At 37.3% G+C, this 19379-nt stretch overlaps 1 protein-coding gene across 6 annotated transcripts in view; it reads left to right on the forward strand.

Annotated features, from left to right (window-relative positions):
- The window catches only part of LRCH2 (leucine rich repeats and calponin homology domain containing 2), a 99225-nt gene that overhangs the window by 22119 nt on the left and 57727 nt on the right, over positions 1-19379 (forward strand). For all 6 annotated transcript variants that reach the window (XM_027609514.1, XM_027609515.1, XM_027609516.1 and 3 more), the window contains exons 2-5: positions 6751-6895; positions 12294-12420; positions 16549-16654; positions 16738-16874. In XM_027609514.1, coding sequence (XP_027465315.1) covers positions 6751-6895; positions 12294-12420; positions 16549-16654; positions 16738-16874 — 515 coding nt within the window. The remainder of the gene's footprint in view (positions 1-6750; positions 6896-12293; positions 12421-16548; positions 16655-16737; positions 16875-19379) is intronic.

Here is a 19379-nt window from a genome sequence, read left to right on the forward strand (position 1 = left end):
GGGTTCCCCTAGGTGAGAGTTTGTCTCCTATAATGCAATGTACTAGTGGGTAAGCATTCATCTGTACCCATCTATGTTACCCCTGTGGGATTTGGAAGGCAAGGGGAACTGATAAAAATATGCTGCTTTTGCCACTTGCTATGCTGTGAGTAATAAAGTCCTTTGTCTCTCACACAGGAATCTCATGCCTTCTGCCAACATCCATACAACTGTGTCAGGCTAACTTGTTGGCTTACAAGTAGGGTAAAGTCTCCGATATTTCAGAGTTTTTGGCAGGTACTGAGGACAGCGGTTTTGCCTGTAAGATGTTACTTCCCTTTTGAAGAAACTTGTTTATTTTTCTTTAATCCTTGTTTACTGAATTGGTTAAAAATACTGAAAAATTAATAAGGGTCCACTCTTTAAGGAGCCAAGAAAGCTATGTGTTGGCCCAGATGAAACGGTTCTGGATTGGTAAATTAGGAACAGCTGAGAGCTTTAAATAGTGTTCATTATTTTCTTAATTAAAAATTGGACTTAAAGTAAGGTTTATGTTCTGCTTTCTATTGCAAGAAGCAACCTAAGATATGAACGTGACAAGGAGACTGAGAATCTCTCGGACCCTGCTTTGTGATTCCAGTGGAACAGAATATTTGTAATCTGGGACAGGAAGTCACACTAGTGTGTTGGAAGAGTGGAAAAGCACACATAGAACATGGGCTTTGAAGTAACTATCTCAGTTTGGAACCCTGGTGCTGTCAGTTAGTACTAGTTTTTTAACACTGGGCATGCTATTGAATCTGTCTTTGATTCATATATATAATGTAGAATAATAGCTACCTCATAAGGGTGTTATGAGGATTAGACATAATTATGCAAAGCCCATAGCCTGTGATCTAGCATACGTGGTGTGTGTGGGAGGGGGCGGAGAGAGACAGAGAGAAGTAGAAATAGTCACCCCAGGTCCACTTAGGTTATTGTTGTGAATTTAGAGTTATCATTTCAAATTATTTCTCCACTTAACCTTCATGTTTCTTAAAAAAAAAATTTTTTTTTTTATTAAGTAAACTCTACCCCCAACGTGGAGCTTGAACTCATGATTCTGAGATCAAGAGTCCTATGCTCTACTGACTAAACCAGCCAGGTGCCTGCCCCTCATGTTTCCTTAAGCACAAAATTCTTTTTTTTTTTTTTTTAAGATTTTATTTATTCATTTGAGAGGGGGAGAGAGAGAGAGAGAGAGCACAAGCAAGGGGAGAGGCAGAGGAAGAAAGAGAAGCAGACTCCCTGCTGAGCAGGGAGCCCAATGTTGGGCTCGATCCCAGGACCCCAGGATCATGACCTGAGCTGAAGGCAGACACCTAACCATCTGAACCACCCAGGTGCCCCAAGCAGAAAATTCTGTGACAGTATCTCTGTTACTGATGAGGATGTGTTCCAGCAACATACTTCATTATTAGGAATTTTTCCAGAGGTAGAAATGTGTCAGATATTCAAACATTGTCTAAGATTTTTTTTTAATAAGAGGGACTATAGCAATCTATATCATTAAATATCACCTAAAGAAGGCTCATGCATCTTAGTTTAAGTTACAACAATTTGTGACAAAAACTGTACACTCTTTTGTACATGGAATAAAATAAAACTATAATTAGTATAATTAATATAGTGTAACTGTATAATTTCTGAAAGTCATTTTCTATACCTGCCTTGGCAGAAATGCTAGCCAGTGAGCCAGGAATTGCACTGGGTGGCATATGGACCCGTCTGTGGCTCTTGGAGCTGCAGCTTGGGAGGCAGCAAACAGATTTCCATTCCATCTGACTCCCCTCCTTCCTTTCCCTAGCTTCCTTGACCGCTGAAGCTCAAGAGTGATACAGAATGGAATTTAGATCAGATTATTTAAAATGATCTATTAACATCTTTAAAAGCCTCCTAGCAGTTTCACAAGGAGAGTTTTGAAGGAAAGCAGGAAACAGTACACAGCAGTCTGTCTGCTGTTGAGTTGTTGCCAATACTGCTTGATAGGATTTATGATTAAAGCAAGACAAAAGAAAAATAATTCAGTGGTTATAAAGGTGCTTATTGCCAAGGATACTAACGAACTGAGATAGAACCTTACTGCTTAAGAGAAAAAAAATATACAGCTCTTTAATTTAAAAAACTTTGCAGCCATTCTCTCATTGATTCTGATAAACTGTTTTTATGAGAAGTGTGTTAGGTTCCTGTGTCTGCTGTAACAAATTACCACAAACTTGGTGGTTCAAAACAACAGAAGTTTATTTTTTTTACAGTTCTGGAGACCAGACTATGAAACGAGTCTTAATGGGGCTAAAATCAAGTTTCAGCAGCACTGTTTGCCCTCCAGAGGCTCTACGGGAGAATTCTTTCCTTGCCTCTTGCAGCTTCAGGCAACTGCTGACATTCTCGGCTGCATCACACTCCAGTGTGTCCTCCATCTTCACCATGACCTTCTCCTCAGTGTGTCTGTCTAATCTCCCTCTGCCTTCCTCTTGTAAGGATATGTGCGATAGCAGGTAGGGCCCACCTGGGTCATTCAGGATAATCTCCTCAACACAAGATTCTTAATTATATCTGCACAATTTTACCATATAAGCCAACATTCACAGGAATTAGGACCTGATATCTTTGAGGGCCACCATTCAACTCACTTCAGGAAGATAAGGAACAAATTTTCATTTGCTCTTTGTGTGTGTGTGTGGGAAAGGTGGAACATCTTCATAATTGTCTTTTCCCAAGTCCTGCTTGTCCCCAAAGAAGGCAGGCTTTAAGGCTGTTGTGAAATGAATGTTGCCCATAAGGAATAAATTAACAGTGTGTTTTCTCTTCTTTAGATGGAACCATATTAAATACAATACCAATTTTGCATGTTTTTCTTGGTTATAATATGTTCGTTACCAGTCCTATTCTAGTTGCCCTAGTGTACATGTTAATTAAATTATTTTTAATGTAAAAATTCCTTTTTGGTTTAATTGTACATCACAAGATAAAAAATTTAAAAGTTTACATTTTATCCATTATATCTATATAGATGTTAATTTTCACTTTTTTGAAGGAAAATATGAGATGCTGTCAGTGTGAGATAGTTCAAGAAATTAAGATACAGAATGTTTTGTATTATTCCCTATTTTTCTTTCCATGGTTGTATTTTTCTTTTGGCACTGTTATTCTGTTTACCCAATTCTTAGAAAGGATATTTATACAGATTTAAAATTTGAAAAATCCTAGAACAAGATTTCCTTAATTAAGGGCTTTATAATAGCTTGAGTTTTAATTTTGAGTTTATTATGCTTTATTTGATTTCACTCAGTTAAGTTAGAATAGTAATTAATTGTAATTTTAAGTGGTGTTTATTAAGTAAATATATTAGCTCATCCAGAAAATAGTTTATTATTGCAAATTTAATTAAATTCCCTGGGGGACCTCATAATATTACTTGGTAATTTAACTAAATAATCTTTTTTTAGAGGGGAAAGAACATAAAGCCTCACACAATAATATGTAAGTTACTAAAATAATGGGTTCATAGTATTTGTTTTATTAAAATCACTGTTATTAATACTGATATTTTGGCTTTTTTTATATTGTCAAGAAATAAATTGTACACTCATTTTATTTCTGTTTGGGGCTACAGTTATGCATCACACCAACAATTAGCTTGTCTGCTGATCAAATCAAGAATAAGATTATGATTTCTTTTACCTTGTACCTGAACAAATAGTAATTTTGATTTTTTTTTTTCCCTTAAACACTCTTTATATGGTTATTGTGTTTTCTCTTGGCCATTATTTTCAGTCTTCTTTGCTTGCTTTTTTTCCCCTCGACTCAGCTTGTAAATATTGGCTGTCATGATGGCCCATTCTTGAACTCCTTCCAACTCAGTACTCTGATGTTAGGTGATCTCTTCCATTTCTATGATTTTATAGTACTAACCATATTCTCACAACTTTCAATTTTATATATCCATCCCAGACCTCATGTCTGAGATCTGTAATCATCTGATTGATCCCTCCATTGGCTCTCTTTCAGATATCTCACATTATACAGATAGAAAATTGAATCTTTGATTCTAACCTCTACTTCAAAAAACAAAATAAAACTCCCACCAGGAACAGCAACAAAAACAAAAATCTTGTTCTACCCCCCTTTCTTTTATTAAATAGCCTCTTACTTATCCCACATAGACAGTCACTTGCCCAATCTTTGTAAGTACTAATATGAAAATATATTTCAAATTCTAATTTTCTTATCCTTATTCTTGCAACCTTAATTTAAGCTACCATCATCTGTCCCTAGGACCACTGTATTATTTATGGGTCTATAATGCTAGATATTATACAGAATAATGAACTGGGCATAATTTTTATTTTAGGATTTCAGATTAATTGTAAACAAGTAATTTTCAACTCCTAGGATTCTGAAGTTACAAGAGTAAGAGGTAAAACCCTAAATGTAAAAGAAGCATCCTAAACTTAAAAAAAATAATGATTTAATTTTTCCTCCTCAATAGAACTGCATGATTCTTGGGTGTCCAGAGGAGGTAAGCCAGGATATTGAGAAACTTCTGTTTCAAGTTCAGATTTTGGTTCCTAGTAATTCTGTCTGTCCTTTTATTTAGTCATTTAGAATCTTACAGTGGTAGAAAGATGAATCCAAATTAATTCTCAAATAATCATAACTAATGTTTTCTTTTGCCTATTATAAAATTTTACATTAGGTGAGTGTGTGTTTATACACACACACACAAACATATATTAATACATGTATATTAACATTCTGAATAGGGAATTTACTATATTGCTAAGTAAATAGGTCTCATTCCTCAGAGTGAGGAAGTTAAGCATTGGTAGGAGGCTGTTCTTATGAGGGCAGAACACATGCTGAATGATGTATGGTGGGTTAAGGTACACCATCGATGTTCTTCCTGACAGAGATAAATAATATTCTTATTTTTTAACCAAATAAGTATAATGAATTAATGTTAGCAAAGTATATTTCTATAATGAGGTAGCGGTGGTTCTCAACAGGTTGTAGGGGGGTTTGAACCCCAGGGAATATTTTTTGGCTGCCATGATTAGAGGGTTTTAATGGCATCTGGTGGGTAAATGCCAGGGATGCTGCTAAAATCCTACAGTACCCAGGATAGCCCCACACAACAAATTGTCATAGAGCCCAAAAGGTCAATAGTGCTTGTTAAGAAACTCTTTTAGGGGATTTTTTTTTTTTTAACCTGCCACATACTTGTCCTAAGTATTTTTCAAAATTTCATTTAACCTTTAAAAGAGGTGTAATGGTTATAATAATAATTCCATGATTTTATTTTTGTGAAAACTGGAATGGGAGTATATTTTGTGTGTGTACTTGGAATAATATAGGGGAGGAAGGAATCGAGAATGAATACCAGGTTTTTGGCTTGCACAGTTCAACAGGAGGATGTTGGTGACATTATCTGAGATAAGAGAAACAGATGAGTGGAAGATCTTCAGTCAGATTTTAGAGAATTTGTACAGATTTTGTAGAATTTGAGGTACCTGAGAGATATCAAGAGAAGTTCTGAAGATCAGAACATAGGTGTTCAGACATAGCTTTAATTTGAAATTTGTTGGTATATAAATATAATTTAACCTTGGGATTGGATGAAATCACCCACTAAAGTGTATATCTTAAGAAGGAAAGGGTACCTTGTCACAGCTCTTAGGAACGTCAACATTCACAATACAGGTAGGGGAAAATCTAGCAAGAGACCAAGATGTAGCCAGAGAGATAATAAGTGATGCAGAAGTGTCATCTCCCAAGCCAAGAGAAGGGAAATGTTTCCAGGTAGATGAGTCGTTATTGATATGGAGGCTGTTGATGACCTAGGTGGGCATGAAAGTGAATAGAAACCCAGTTACAGTGGGTTGAGAAGTGCATGGTAAGTAAGAAATTTAGTTGTGTTGTAGGTTTATGTAAGTTTGACTGTGAAGGAGGAAGAGGTAGAAGGAGATGTGGGACCTGGGGAGGATTTTTTGTGTTTTTGAAAAGCTCAGAGTGAATTCCTCATTGGTGTTTTAAAAGATAAATTCTAAAGATATTGAAGCATATCAAGTACAATTTGTTAATAAACAAGGTTTAAATGAGTATATTTCTTTTTTTTTTTTTTAAGGTTTCATTTATTTACTTGAGACAGGGTGAGTGAGAGAGAGCACAAGCCAGGGGAGGGGCAGAGGGAGAGGGAGGAGCACACTCTCCGCCGAACAGGGAGCCCGATGTGGGATCATGACCTAAGCTGAAGGCAGACACTTAACTGACTGAGCCACCCAGGTGCCCTAAACGAGTATATTTCTATATGATTTTTTTGCCTTCACAATCATGTTGGATAATATTTTATAATATATATTTGCAAAAGATTTTATTTATTTGAGAGAGAGAAAGAGCAGAGGGAGAAGGACAAGCAGGTCTGGCTCCATCTTAGGACCCTGAGATCATGACCTGAGCTGAAATCAAGAGTTGGATGCTTAACTGGTGGGCCACCCAGGTGCCCCAATATTTTATAATATTTTATGTATGGGGCTTGAACTCATAATACTGAGATCAGGAGTCATGTGCTCTACCAACTGAGCCTGCCAGGTGCCCCATATTTTATAATATTTTATAATATTTTAAATAGTTGCTTAGATGCTAAGTGATTAAGGAAGTATGAAAATAGTTCTGTTAATTATAATAGATACGGTATATGTTTGGCAGTCAAATATTACTTTTCTTTTTCAGATCTTTCAAGAAATCGTTTTACAGAAATTCCTTCTGATGTCTGGTTATTTGCACCTCTTGAGACATTAAATTTATATCATAATTGCATCAAAACCATTCCTGAAGCCATTAAAAACCTCCAGATGTTAACATACCTTAACATTAGGTAAGGAAACCTTTTTTGGTAGATTTTGTTTTTTATTACAGTTCTAATCCTTTTTAGTAACAAAGGAATATGTTTGGTTTGGCTCTGTAACCTATATTTATCTCAACAGTATCTTATTTGTGTTTGTTATATGTTCACATTACTTTATAGGTGTTTGGTCTTGTTGAGAGCAGTGCTTCTCATCCCAGCCTTTAATCTGCACAGGAGTCACCTGGGGATTAAAACGTCTGATTACATAGCTCTGCAGTGGGGCCTGCATTTCTCACAAGCCCCCTGGTAATGCCAGTGCCTGCTGGTCCTTATCACTTTGAGTAGCAAGGCTTTATTTAGATCAGAAATGTTTTACTGAAATTATAGCACCACAATGCAGATTTATATATATGCATTTTCAGTTAAAGGGAAACATTATAAAGAAACAGTTCTTCAGCTATATTGTTCACTCTTGTGAGTTCTTGCTACTTTAAGGTTGGATAGGTTAGGATAGGAGTGTTGGAATGTTAAGAAGTAGATGACAGTCGGTGTTAATACTTAATAGATGCTTACTATGTGCCAGACAATATTACAAATACCTTATCCATATTACCTCATCTCCTCTTCACAACAGCATTTTGAGAGGTACTGTTTTTTTTTAAAGGTTTAATTTATTTATTTGAGAGAGAGAGAGAGAGAGAGAGAGAGAGAGAGTGGGGGGGGCAGAAGGAGAGGAGAAGCACACTCCCCCCTGAGCAGGGAGCCCGACGCAATGCAATGCGCTGTGATGTGGGGCTTGATCCCAGGACCCTGAGATCATGACCTGAGCTGAAGGCAGATGCTTAACCAACTGAGCCACCCAGACACCCCAAGAGAGGTACTGTTTTATCCTTGCATTACAGATGAGAAAACTGAAGCACAGAGAGTAACTATATGCCCAAAGTCATATGTGCTGTGTATGTATACACATATATAGACACACACACACACACACACACATACATATATATGCTATATACATACAGCAAGTGGTAGAGCCAAGATTTGGATCAAAGCAGTATGGCTGTAGAACTCTCATTCTTAGCTATTAACCTCTATTTATAACAACCAACATTTGACAAGTATAAGAAAAAAATTGTCCTGGGGCCCCTGGGTGGCTCAGTCGGTTAGGCGGCTGCCTTCGGCTCAGGTCATGATCCCAGGGTCCTGGGATCGAGCCCTGCATTCGGGCTCACTGCTCCGCAGGAAGCCTGCTTCTCCCTCTCCCGCTCCCCCTGCTTGTGTTCCCTCTCTCGCTGTCTCTCTGTCAAATGAGTAAATCTTTAAAAAAAAATTGTCCTGTCAAATGAGTGACATTGAATGGAAACTGGTAAATTGTGGCTTATGCTTAGAATCATTTTTGGGGCACCTGGTTGGCTCAGTTGGTGGAGTGTGTGACTGTTGATCTCTGAGTTGTGGGTCTGAGCACTATGTTGGGTGTAGATTACTTAAAAAAATAAAATGTTAAAAAAAAGAATCAGGGGTGCCTGGGTGGCTCAGTCGGTTGGGCATCCTCCTTTGGCTCAGGTCATGATCCCAGGGTCTTGGGACCAAACCTCCGGCTCTCTGCTCAGCGGGGAGCCTGCTTCTCCCTCTCCCTCTGCCTGCCGCTCCCCCTGCTTGTGCACTCCCTTTCTCTCTGTCAAATTGTCTTTAAAATTTTTTTTTCTTGTTTTTTTGTTTTGTTTTTTCTTTAATTGTAAGGGATAATTTCTTCCCCCTCCTTAACAAAGTTACATGTCTAAATTCCCATACAGGGAGGTGGTAAATATAATTAACGTATATAAATAATAATGCTCCTTTCTCACTGTGATACATTAATCCTATTTGTCTCCCCCAGTGGTGTCACCTGGCAGTACATACTACTTTAACTGAATGTTTATACCTTAAAATGTGTGAGAGGAAATTCTTTTCATAGATGTTAGTCATTTGGGTTGCTCTTTTCTCTGATTCTCTAATATCTCCTTGGCCTGGCTTGGGAGAGGTTTTGAGGCAAATCAGGCATTTTTAAGTTTTTTCTTTACTTTTGTTTCTCTTCATTCTCTTACAGAAAAAAAGTGATTTGTCGAAAATTGAATTATATTTCTATATTAATAGAAATGTGTGGAAATCTTAAAATAGTTCTACTAAAACTTTCTCTGATTCTTTCCTTTTTTGATCTTTATGTATTTTTAAAAAGATTTTATTTATTTTTTTTACGAGAGAGTGAGCACGCGAGAGCGAGGGTAGGTGGCAGAGGGAGAAGCAGACGCCCACTGAGCAGGGAGTCCAATGCCAGACTTGATCCGGGATCATGACCTGAGCTGAAGGCAGAGCTTAACTGACTGAGCCACACAGGCGCTCCTGTTTTGATCTTTAAAAGTCGCCTTCTGATTTTTGTTTATAGTCACAAACATTTTTTTAAAAAAAATTTTATTTATTTATTTGGGACAGAGAGAGACACAGCGAGAGAGGGAACACAAGCAGGGGGAGTGGGAGAGGGAGAAGCAGACTTCCTGCTGAGCAGGGAGCCCGACGCAGGGCTCCATTCCAGGACCCTGGGATCACGACCTGAGCCGAAGGCAAATGCTTAACCAACTGAGCCACCCAGGTGCCCCTAGTCACAAACATTTTTGAGCAAACTTTATTGAAATAACATTAGTCGTTGTTTTAACTTCCTTTGTCTCTGAAACATGGCAAAAAAGTGAAAATTAATGACTTCTTAGCTGTGTATAAAGAAATTCCATTCTGGGGCGCGTGGGTGGCTCAGTTGGTTAAGCGACTGCCTTCGGCTCAGGTCATGATCCTGGAGTCCCAGGATCGAGTCCTGCATCGGGCTCCCTGCTTAGCAGGGAGTCTGCTTCTCCCTCTGACCCTCCCCCCTCTCATGTGCTCGCTCTCTCTCTCATTCTCTCTCTCAAATAAATAAATAAAATCTTAAAAAAAGAAATTCCATTCTGGAGACAGCTGACTGTGCTAACTCAGTGAACCTGTTTCTTAAAGTAAGAAAATAGGCCAATTTTTTTTTAAAGTAAGGTCTAGGCCCAACCTGGGGCTTGAATTCATGACCCCCAGATCAAAAGTCACACACTCTATCGACTCAGCCAGCCACGTGTCCCCCCAAAATAGGCCAATTTTTAAACTTTTTGGTCTGAAGATTAGAATGAATTTGTATGTGCCATTATTTTTCCCACTTTATTTTTTATTTTGGTGAAAATATTTTGAGAAACTTGTAAGATGGTTTTTCAGCTCTCTCTTTCTGTGTAATACTCCCTTTTTCAGTAGAACTCTGCAAGAAGATCCTTGTGTGCTCCACACTGGCCACTTTCCCAAGGATCCTGTTTGATCCTGAAAGTGTCAAGGTTGTAACAAGCCCCTGGCATATTTGACATTCCAGTACCCGGGCCAGGATTGCTGGTCTCGGGGCATTTTTTTTTTCCTTTCTTTTTTGTAAAGTCTGTGCCTTGTGATTAAAGCCAGTCTAGTGTTTCTGGATGTCCTCTGCAGGCATAACATGGGGAGTTGAAAGGTCTTGATGTTCTTCCTTGGGGTAAGACTAGGTTTTTGTTGCTGTGCGTGTTGCACAAAATGCTGGGTACAGGTCTATAAATGCCACTTTGAGGGGTGCCTGGGTGGCTCAGTTGGTTAAGCATCTGCCTTCTGCTCAGGTCATGATCCCAGGGTCCTGGGATTGAGCCCCGCATTGGGCTCCCTGCTCAGCAAGAAGCCTGCTTCTCCCTCTTCCTCTGCCTGCCGCTCCCCTTGCTTGTGCTCTCTCTGTCAAATAAAATCTCTAAAAAAAAAAAAATAAATGCCTCTTTGAAAAACAGGAAAAATAACTTATTTTTATGAATACTTGATAGTATGTAAATGTAATGGTATACTTTATATTTTTTGGTGGGGGGATTGTCTTAGTCTGTTTGGGCTGCTATGACAGAATACCATGTATTGGGTGCCTTATAAACAACAGAAACTTATTTTTTACATTTCTGGAGGCTGAGATGTCCAAGATCAAGTCACCGGCAGATTCGGTGTCTGGTTAAGGACCTGCTTCCTGGTTCATAGGCAGCCATCTTCTAGCTTTCCTCACATGGTAGACGGAGTAAGGGAGCTCTCTGAGGTATTTTTTACAAGGACCCTAAACCTGTTCATGAGGGCTTCACCCTTATGACCTAATCACCTCCCAAAGGCCCCACTTCCAAATATCACATTGAGGATTAGGTTTCAGCATTATAAATTTGTGGGGGACACAAACATTGAGTCTACAGCAGGGATCATTTGGGTCAATCTATATTGTTATATAAATTTGACACACAGTAGGTTGAGGGTAAGGACCCCAGAGCCGTATTGCCCGGATTTGAATCCTGGCTGTCTTACTTACCAGCTATGTGACTTTGAGCAGTTTGCTTAATCTCTTTTTGACTGATTCTTCCTCTGTAAAATGGGCATCCATGATATGCTCTATTTTCCTAAAGTAGGTTGTTGTGATGTTAGTGGAGTTAATTCATGTGAGGTACTCTGAACATGGGCTGACACATAGTAAGCAATAAATGTTGGTTGTTGTTATATTTAAGTGTATCCACAGAGATAGGAATGTTTTATCAACTTGGAACTGAGGTAAAGGTGTTAGTGGGCTGTTCTACCATAAACCCATAAGAAAAGGGAATGGGTTAGGGTTGCTACAGGTCTTTGAAGATGTAGTTCTATTAATTCTTTCATAGATTTGAACTTAGTGCATTCAAACTTATCTTTGGAACCTTTCCTTTGTTAGAGTCATGGAGGTATTGAATGCAGTGAAATGATACCAGAGAACAAGGTTCTGGCATTTTCTAGCTCCGAAGAATGATTCTGGGTTTTGAGAACTGATGCTATGTAAGACAATATCATAGGTAACAAGACAGGCTTTGCAACCTTTTGTGACTGGGCAAGTCCCTTAGCCAGTTTTAACCTTTGTTTTCTTTTCTTTTTTCTTTTTTTTTTAAAGCTTTTATTTATTTATTTGAAAGAGAGAGAATGAGAGATAGAGAGCACAAGAGGGAAGAGGGTCAGAGGGAGAAGCAGACTCCCTGTTGAGCAGGGAGCCCGATGCGGGACTCGATCCCGGGACTCCAGGATCATGACCTGAGCCGAAGGCAGTTGCTTAACCAACTGAGCCACCCAGGCGCCCCAACCTTTGTTTTCTTATTTGTATAATGGAGATAATAATAGTGCCTGTCTTACGGGGTTAATGGGAGTATTAAATGAGATAGTGCATTAAAGGATTTTAGTGTGATACAGAGTAAGCACTCATTAAATGATAGTCATTATTTGGTGAAAGCTTTTTATTTACTTTTGAGGTGATTTGTTCATCTCAACATAATGTGAGAGATTTCAGACATATCTCATAATGAGACTTTCTTATTCTTTTCAGTCGAAATCTTTTATCAACATTGCCAAAATACCTATTTGATCTCCCCCTTAAAGTTTTGGTCGTCAGTAATAATAAACTTGTATCCATTCCAGAAGAAATTGGGAAGTTAAAAGACTTAATGGAATTGGTGAGTAAAATAGTTGCATTGATCGTGTATAGTATATAATATACATAACACATACCTTTATATTTTGGAAGATTGCTCTTTATGAAATTTCAGTGTAATTTTTTTTTAAAAGAGGAACTTGGTATATGCTTATGTTCACCTTAGTAAAATTTTGATATACCATTGCTTATGTCTGATTTTAGCTCACAACCACAATAAAAGCCTGGTTGTTCCTTAGTCCTAGTGAGGTCAGAAGGTTTGCTTATAAGTCTTAAGAAATGATTTTCAAACCAATAAACATTTTCTATTCATTTGGGGACAGTAAAGGTCTTAGACCAGGAAAAGATAAGTTTTTTTAAAGGTTTTACAGGACTACTATGAAAGCCTCAGAGAAGGGGGATAAAGGAAGAGAGTACAATGCCTGCAAACAATAGAATGAACAAAATAACTCTCCTCTCCTATATTCTCCTGTGATTTTATAACACTTTTGGGACCAAGATAAATGGAGAGAGGCCATTATATACAATTAATTGTAGAAATATAGCATTAATTTAATTACCTTTAACAGAACATTTTAGGTATTAAATGATATTGAACTTTGAGAGAAATATATCTTCAAAGCATTGACCTATTTTCTCACCTTTCTGTTACTTCTGTAGGGGGACAAGGGCAGGTGACACCAAGATGGGCTACTTTGGCATGATTATTTTCAGTTGAAAGCAATCAAACCCACAGATTTAGGAAAAGTTCTTCACCTCCCCCTCAACTGCCTAAATTTACATTGGAAAGGAGAGCCTACACCAGGAAAGGCCCTATTAAAAGAGATTCCTCTTTACCTATTTAACTTTACCTAACTTATTCGAATAATTGAGCACTGCTTTATTTTCCAAACATCTCCTCTCACCTTCCTGCTTATAATGGTCTTCCTCCCCTTTGTTTTCCCGGACTCCTACCCATCATCTCCTTAGCTCAGGATGTCACATAAGCCTCTTGTTCCCTGATTGTCTGTGGAATTTCATGTTTGTATGGATTCTCCATACTTATGAAACTAAATTTGATTTTCTCCTGTTAATTTGTCTCATGTTAATTTGATTCTTAGTCCAGCTGGAAGGACTTTGAAAGGCAGAGGACATTTCTTTCTTCCCAACACTTCCACCTCCATACAATATACCTTATTTTAATTTTTTTGTTTTATCTTGAGTAATGCTTTCCCAATACATAGACATTTTTAAAGTATTCTTAAGTATGACTTTATTATGTGTGGAGGGCCAAAAGTTTTCTTGGGGAACTTACCCACAATTATACAGTGGCAAAATAATGTGCAAATAGAATATAATGAACAGAAATTTCAGGAATGTCATTCTTTTATTTCTTTCATTCATTGATGCATGTGCAATTATAACACAAGGAGACTGCCTTGAACTTAGTCTTGTTACAATGTTTTAGAATCATAGACTTTAGCCACTTGCTAATGAAGGAATCCCTGACACATCTAGTTGTATATTTTCAATGGTGGATAAATCTTTTTTTGTGCGACTGAGGCATCCCTTATTCTCTTTTGCGAAACTTTGTGTTCTTTATTATTTTGAACTAAAATACATGCCCCTATCACTTTTATCCATTGGTCCTGAGACTACCATGTGAAAAAGTATAGATAATGGCAACTTTTCTTCCCTTCCGGTATTTGTAATCTGTCATATGTCTGCTCTCCATTTTGCCAAACTCTAAGACCTGTTTTTCTGTAGCTTAAACATTGTTGTTACTTTTATTCCTTTTTATATTTTCTATATTTCTATTCTTCATTACTTTTTATTTTTAGCTATTTCTGTCCTGAAAATGTTTCCTTTTATTAAGGTCCCTTTTAACATTATTCCCAAATGAGCAGAAGATTCTAGAGGTGATTTAACAAATTCATGGTAAAAGAGGACCAGTATTTTCTTTAACTTAGATACTGTTAATATTTTTAAAGATTTTATAAACATTGTACTTTATTCTGTGGCTGTATAATTTCTTTTTCTTTTGTTTCATTCAGTTTTTGACCCTGTCTTCTAAATTATATTACATGAGATAGTTTTGGGATAAATAAAATTTTAAAAATATTTAGGATTTTTAGATTTATTCTAGTATTTTTGGCTAAGTAGAATATTTTAAAACTATTAAATACCATATTTCACTAGGCACTGTAAAATTATCGTGCTTTTATTTAAATTCTTGAAATCAGTAACAGTGGATAGATAGCATTTGGATGGCTAACTGACAGTTGTAAATCACGTAATGAATTTGTAGGTATTACCTGTAATTGGAGTATTTCCCATGACACTATTCCACAAGAATGTGGTAGCCGACTACACTGAAATTCTGTCATCAGAAGCATAGGAAATATTCTCAGGTCTCCAGTACCCAGCCGAGTATTTTGTAGAGTACCCATTGGTGAGTGGGTCGGTTTTTTGTGCTTGGGTTTATTTCTTCTGGACAGCTATCAAATTTCTATGGATTTTTATATGGAAATCTCTAGTATTAGATACTTTTTGTAGGAAGCAATAGTATTAACTTAAAGGCCATTTTTCCAAAATTTTATTATCTTTCGTTTCTGATAATAACCTATTCTCAACATAGCTAAGGTGATCCTGTCAGAACATAAGTCAGATCATGTCATACCTCTGTTTAAAAGTTTCTGGTTCCTGCTCACATATCTCTTGAATAAAAGCCTAAGTTGTATCCCTCCTACCACTTCAGTCTCCCCTCTCCCCAACCTTGCCCACTACCTTCTGGTTACACTGGATTTCTTGCTGTTCTTTAGTACCTGTCAGGCATGTTTTGCCCAAGAGTCCTTTTACATTTATTATTCCTTATATTCCCTTCTTATATACTGGCATGGCTCATACTCTCAGCTCTGACAATACTGCTCAAATACCAGCTTCTCAATGAGACAATCTAAATTGCTAATATCCCTCCCCATTACTATTAGCACTGCCATTTTCCTTTACCCTGCTGTTTGTTTTTTTTCACAGCACTTATCACCTGTAATATTATATAATCTACTCTCCTTGCTAGAATGTAATAAGCTCCATAAAGAGCAACGAGGGCAGGAATTTTTGTTGGCTTTATTTTGTGGTGTGTCCCTAGCACCTAAAACTGGGCCTAGCAAATAGTTGGTATTTGATAAATGTTTGTCATTGAATGAAGATGCCTTAGATATAGTTTGAAAGAAGTATGTAGGATACATTTTTCTAATCACCTTGGCTCTATTGGATTTTTCCCTACATGGCTTTAATATTCTTCTGAATTTACCCTTCTGCCTTTTTTATTTTTATTTATTTTTGCCTTTTTTTATTTTTGATAGAACTGAATATATGTGCCACTCGTCTCCCTCCAAGCTAATATCATTTGCAGTGAAAGTTGGAAATTGGGGGCAGTTGCAGTAGCATGTGAATTTCATTTGCAGTGTGTCTGGAATGACTGCTGTGTGAGATCTTGTTGCAGATTTTTCTTCAAGAGGAGGAAGAGGAGAGCACAGTTAAGCTGTCTCTTATTAAGGAAAAGTGGTATCCTTTACCTTTAAATCAGGACTTGCATTTTAATTTAACCTTGAGACACTTCCGATTCAGATCTCCTTGGAGAGTCTTTGGGTTATGATGTGGGCCGCAGAATTTTGAGCTTGTAACCCCTCATTTTTGTATCCCTTTGAGAAAGAGGTTTAAATTGATTCTGACCATAGTCTTTGGTTCTCCAGCTCATGTCTGTAAATTCTTGACTCTCTCAGCTTCTGCCTAACAGAGTAACTCAAAACTACTGTAATTGACAGATTATCACAGTGATTGATAGTCATTTTTTATTTTACCTCTGAATGAAGAGCACCTGCATTATCCTTATAATTTTAGTTTTGGTTGGCGAGAGTGGTCTTTAGTTGAGATTTTCAAAAGGCTGAATTATGTAGTACTAAGTTATAACTTCACAGTGTTGCACATGTTAACTGTGCTAGATTGACCTCATGATGCAAGATAAATAGAAATCTGCCAGATAATCCATTTTTAGAGAAACAGCATTTGAGGTAACTTTTGCTAGCTATTAGCCATGTGCTTTAATTTTAAAATGGAAATAGGTATTTCTAGTTAGTTTGTTATAATTTTATTTTCTTATTTTCCTTAGGATATTAGCTGCAATGAGATTCAGGTCCTTCCCCAACAAATGGGAAAATTACATTCACTTAGAGAGCTAAATATAAGAAGAAATAATCTTCATGTGTTGCCAGATGGTAAGATGCTCATTATTTCTACTGAAATGAATAAGAGAGTAACTGTGTCAAATTTAATTTAATTATCTTTCATTTCTGAACAGAATTAGGAGATCTTCCCTTAGTCAAGCTGGATTTCTCTTGTAATAAAGTGACCGAAATCCCAGTTTGTTACAGGAAGCTGCATCATTTACAAGTAATGATTTTGGATAACAATCCATTGCAAGTACCACCAGCACAGGTTTGTAATAAAAATACGATACGTGTTTCTTCTCTTTTTACTCATAATTATACATCAAATTGGTAAATCAAAAAGCATCAGAATTAGGAGTCAAATTCTGTCAGTGTTCTTTTAAAAACATAGACTGTGGAGTCTCTCTACCTCTGTCCTACTCAGGTATGTATCTACTTGACATTTGTTGTACGATTGATTGAAACACATGCTTAGCACTGATAGATGGAATCCTAACAGAAGGAACAAGATATGAGCGGAAAACTATTAATTCAGCCTCTTTGAGTTGGAGGATTAAATCCAGGTGTTGTCCACTGAAGTGATAGTAAAGGAATATACTAAGATATAAACCCATAAGCCCAAAGAGTGAGAGAGAAGAGGGCAGCAGGGGAGAAATGGCAATGGAATTTTGGAAAATGGAAGACAGATGAAATAGCGGAAACTCGGGTCTTTACTTACATTGGCCTAAGAGGCACATGGCAGTGAAATGCCAGCCCCTTCTCCACTTCCAAGCTATGTTCCCTCGCTCAGGGTTCGCATACATCCAGAAGAAGGGTTGCTTTTTTCTTTCTACAAAGGTGCATTCCACTCATTCCAAAGGAGTTGCTTTTTCTAATTCAAATAAAGGCTGGCTTGGGTGCTGGTAGTAGCTGCCTTAGCAGGATGGGGAAAGCTGAAGCTTGGGAGAAGGCAACAAGAAGAAGGTTGATTTACTGTGTTAAACCTGGGAATGGCTTGTGTGTTGGAGGAAACGTATAACTGAATAGAAGGAAGAAAGACTGAAAATATGAAGGTCTGCAGAATGTCTAAGGCAGTGCTGTCTAGCAGAACTTCCTGAATTATAGGAACGTTCTGTAATTTGTGCTCTCTGATACCATTGCTGCTTGCCACATGTGGCTATTGAGTACTTGAAATATGGCTGGTGTGACTAAGGAACCAAAATCCAGATGTAATCTTATTTTGATTAATTTATAATTAAATAGCTTCATGTGACTAGTGGCTATCATATCGGACACGACAGGTCTAAGATTTACACCCTCAGGTTCTTGACCTTAGCTCTGCAGCGACGTAACTGGCCCTCACTTGCCTTAATAGAAGCCTGGGGTTTATGCAGTAGTAGAATAGGTAGGTAGATTCTCTCAGATTCTCTCCCTTGGCTCAGCAGCCAAATGACTATTGCTCTTTGCCTCAGCAGAATATTTTCTTGGTCATAATACTGTAAATACTGGATTTTGATTTAATGAGAAATTGTGACATAGTTATAATAATAGCAAAGATACATCTAGTGCTTCCTGTGTTCCAGGTGCTATTGAAATGCTTTACATGCATTAATTTATTTAATTCTTATAGTAACCCTATAAAACAGGTACTGTAATTATACCTCATTTTATATATGAGGAAACAGAGGCATAGAAGCTAAGGGACTTATTCAGTGCCACATAGCTAGCATGTGGTACAGCTGGTTTCAAACCAAGGTAGTCTGACTCGAGTCCATGCTCTAACCACTATGCTGTGCTTCTGAAGGAGGAAGTTGATGGGGATTGAAGATGGGACGATGGTATGGTGTTGATAAGTGATTAGTGGTGGTAGTGGTAATGTAAGAAATCTAAGTCCTCAATTTCCTTGGTAAGACCTCAATTAAGAAGATCTATAACTAAAAAAATAAAACAGTAGAACCATGTTACTGATAAATATAAAGGTAAGTAGCAGAAAACCAACTAAAAGTTGATATGTGGGGACTAGGTCTTGGAGATTGAAAGGGGTAGAATGGGGGGTTAATTTTTTATCAGGTTTATAATTCTCTTTGATTTTAAAACTGTGTACATGAATTACTACAGTGAAAAATTTATGAAAGGGGGCACCTGAGTGGCTCAGTCGGCTAAGCATGTGACTTCAGCTCAGGTCATGATCTCAGGGTCTTGGGATTGAGCCCTGCATAGGGCTCCCTGCTCAGTGAGGAATCTGCTTGTCTTCTCCCTCTGCCCCTCCCCCTGCTTGTGCACCTGTGAGCTCTCTCTCTCTCTCAAATAAATAAAATCTTTAAAAAAATTTACAAAAGGAAAGAATTCACCAGTATTTAATTTGATAATGAAAGATAATTATTTTTTGTTTTATACAGATAATGGGGTATGTTTTAATTGGTGGTATATTTATATTCTAATAGCTCAGAAGTTTTTCCTTTTAAATGAAATTTTTCAGTGGTCAGGTCAGATTTGATATCTATTACAATTATCTAAGAAACATTCTTCCTTTATACCAGGAATGATAATTATCTTTAAATGTACTTTTCTTACTGTTTTCTTTGTTGACTATTTTTGCATATATTTGTAGGTTATGTGAGCCCATAAAACAAAACATTTTTGATTATAGTTTTCTTAACTTTTTTTTAAAGTAAGTTCTACACCCATCGTAGGGCTTGAACGCATGACCCCGAGATCAAGAGTTGCATGCTCTTCCTACTGAGCCAGCCAGGTGCCCTATGATTATAGTTTTTGAGAAATATTTATATAATAT

The sequence above is a fragment of the Zalophus californianus genome, chromosome X (assembly GCF_009762305.2).
Source record: "Zalophus californianus isolate mZalCal1 chromosome X, mZalCal1.pri.v2, whole genome shotgun sequence".
In the NCBI taxonomy this organism is placed as follows: Eukaryota; Metazoa; Chordata; class Mammalia; order Carnivora; family Otariidae; genus Zalophus; species Zalophus californianus.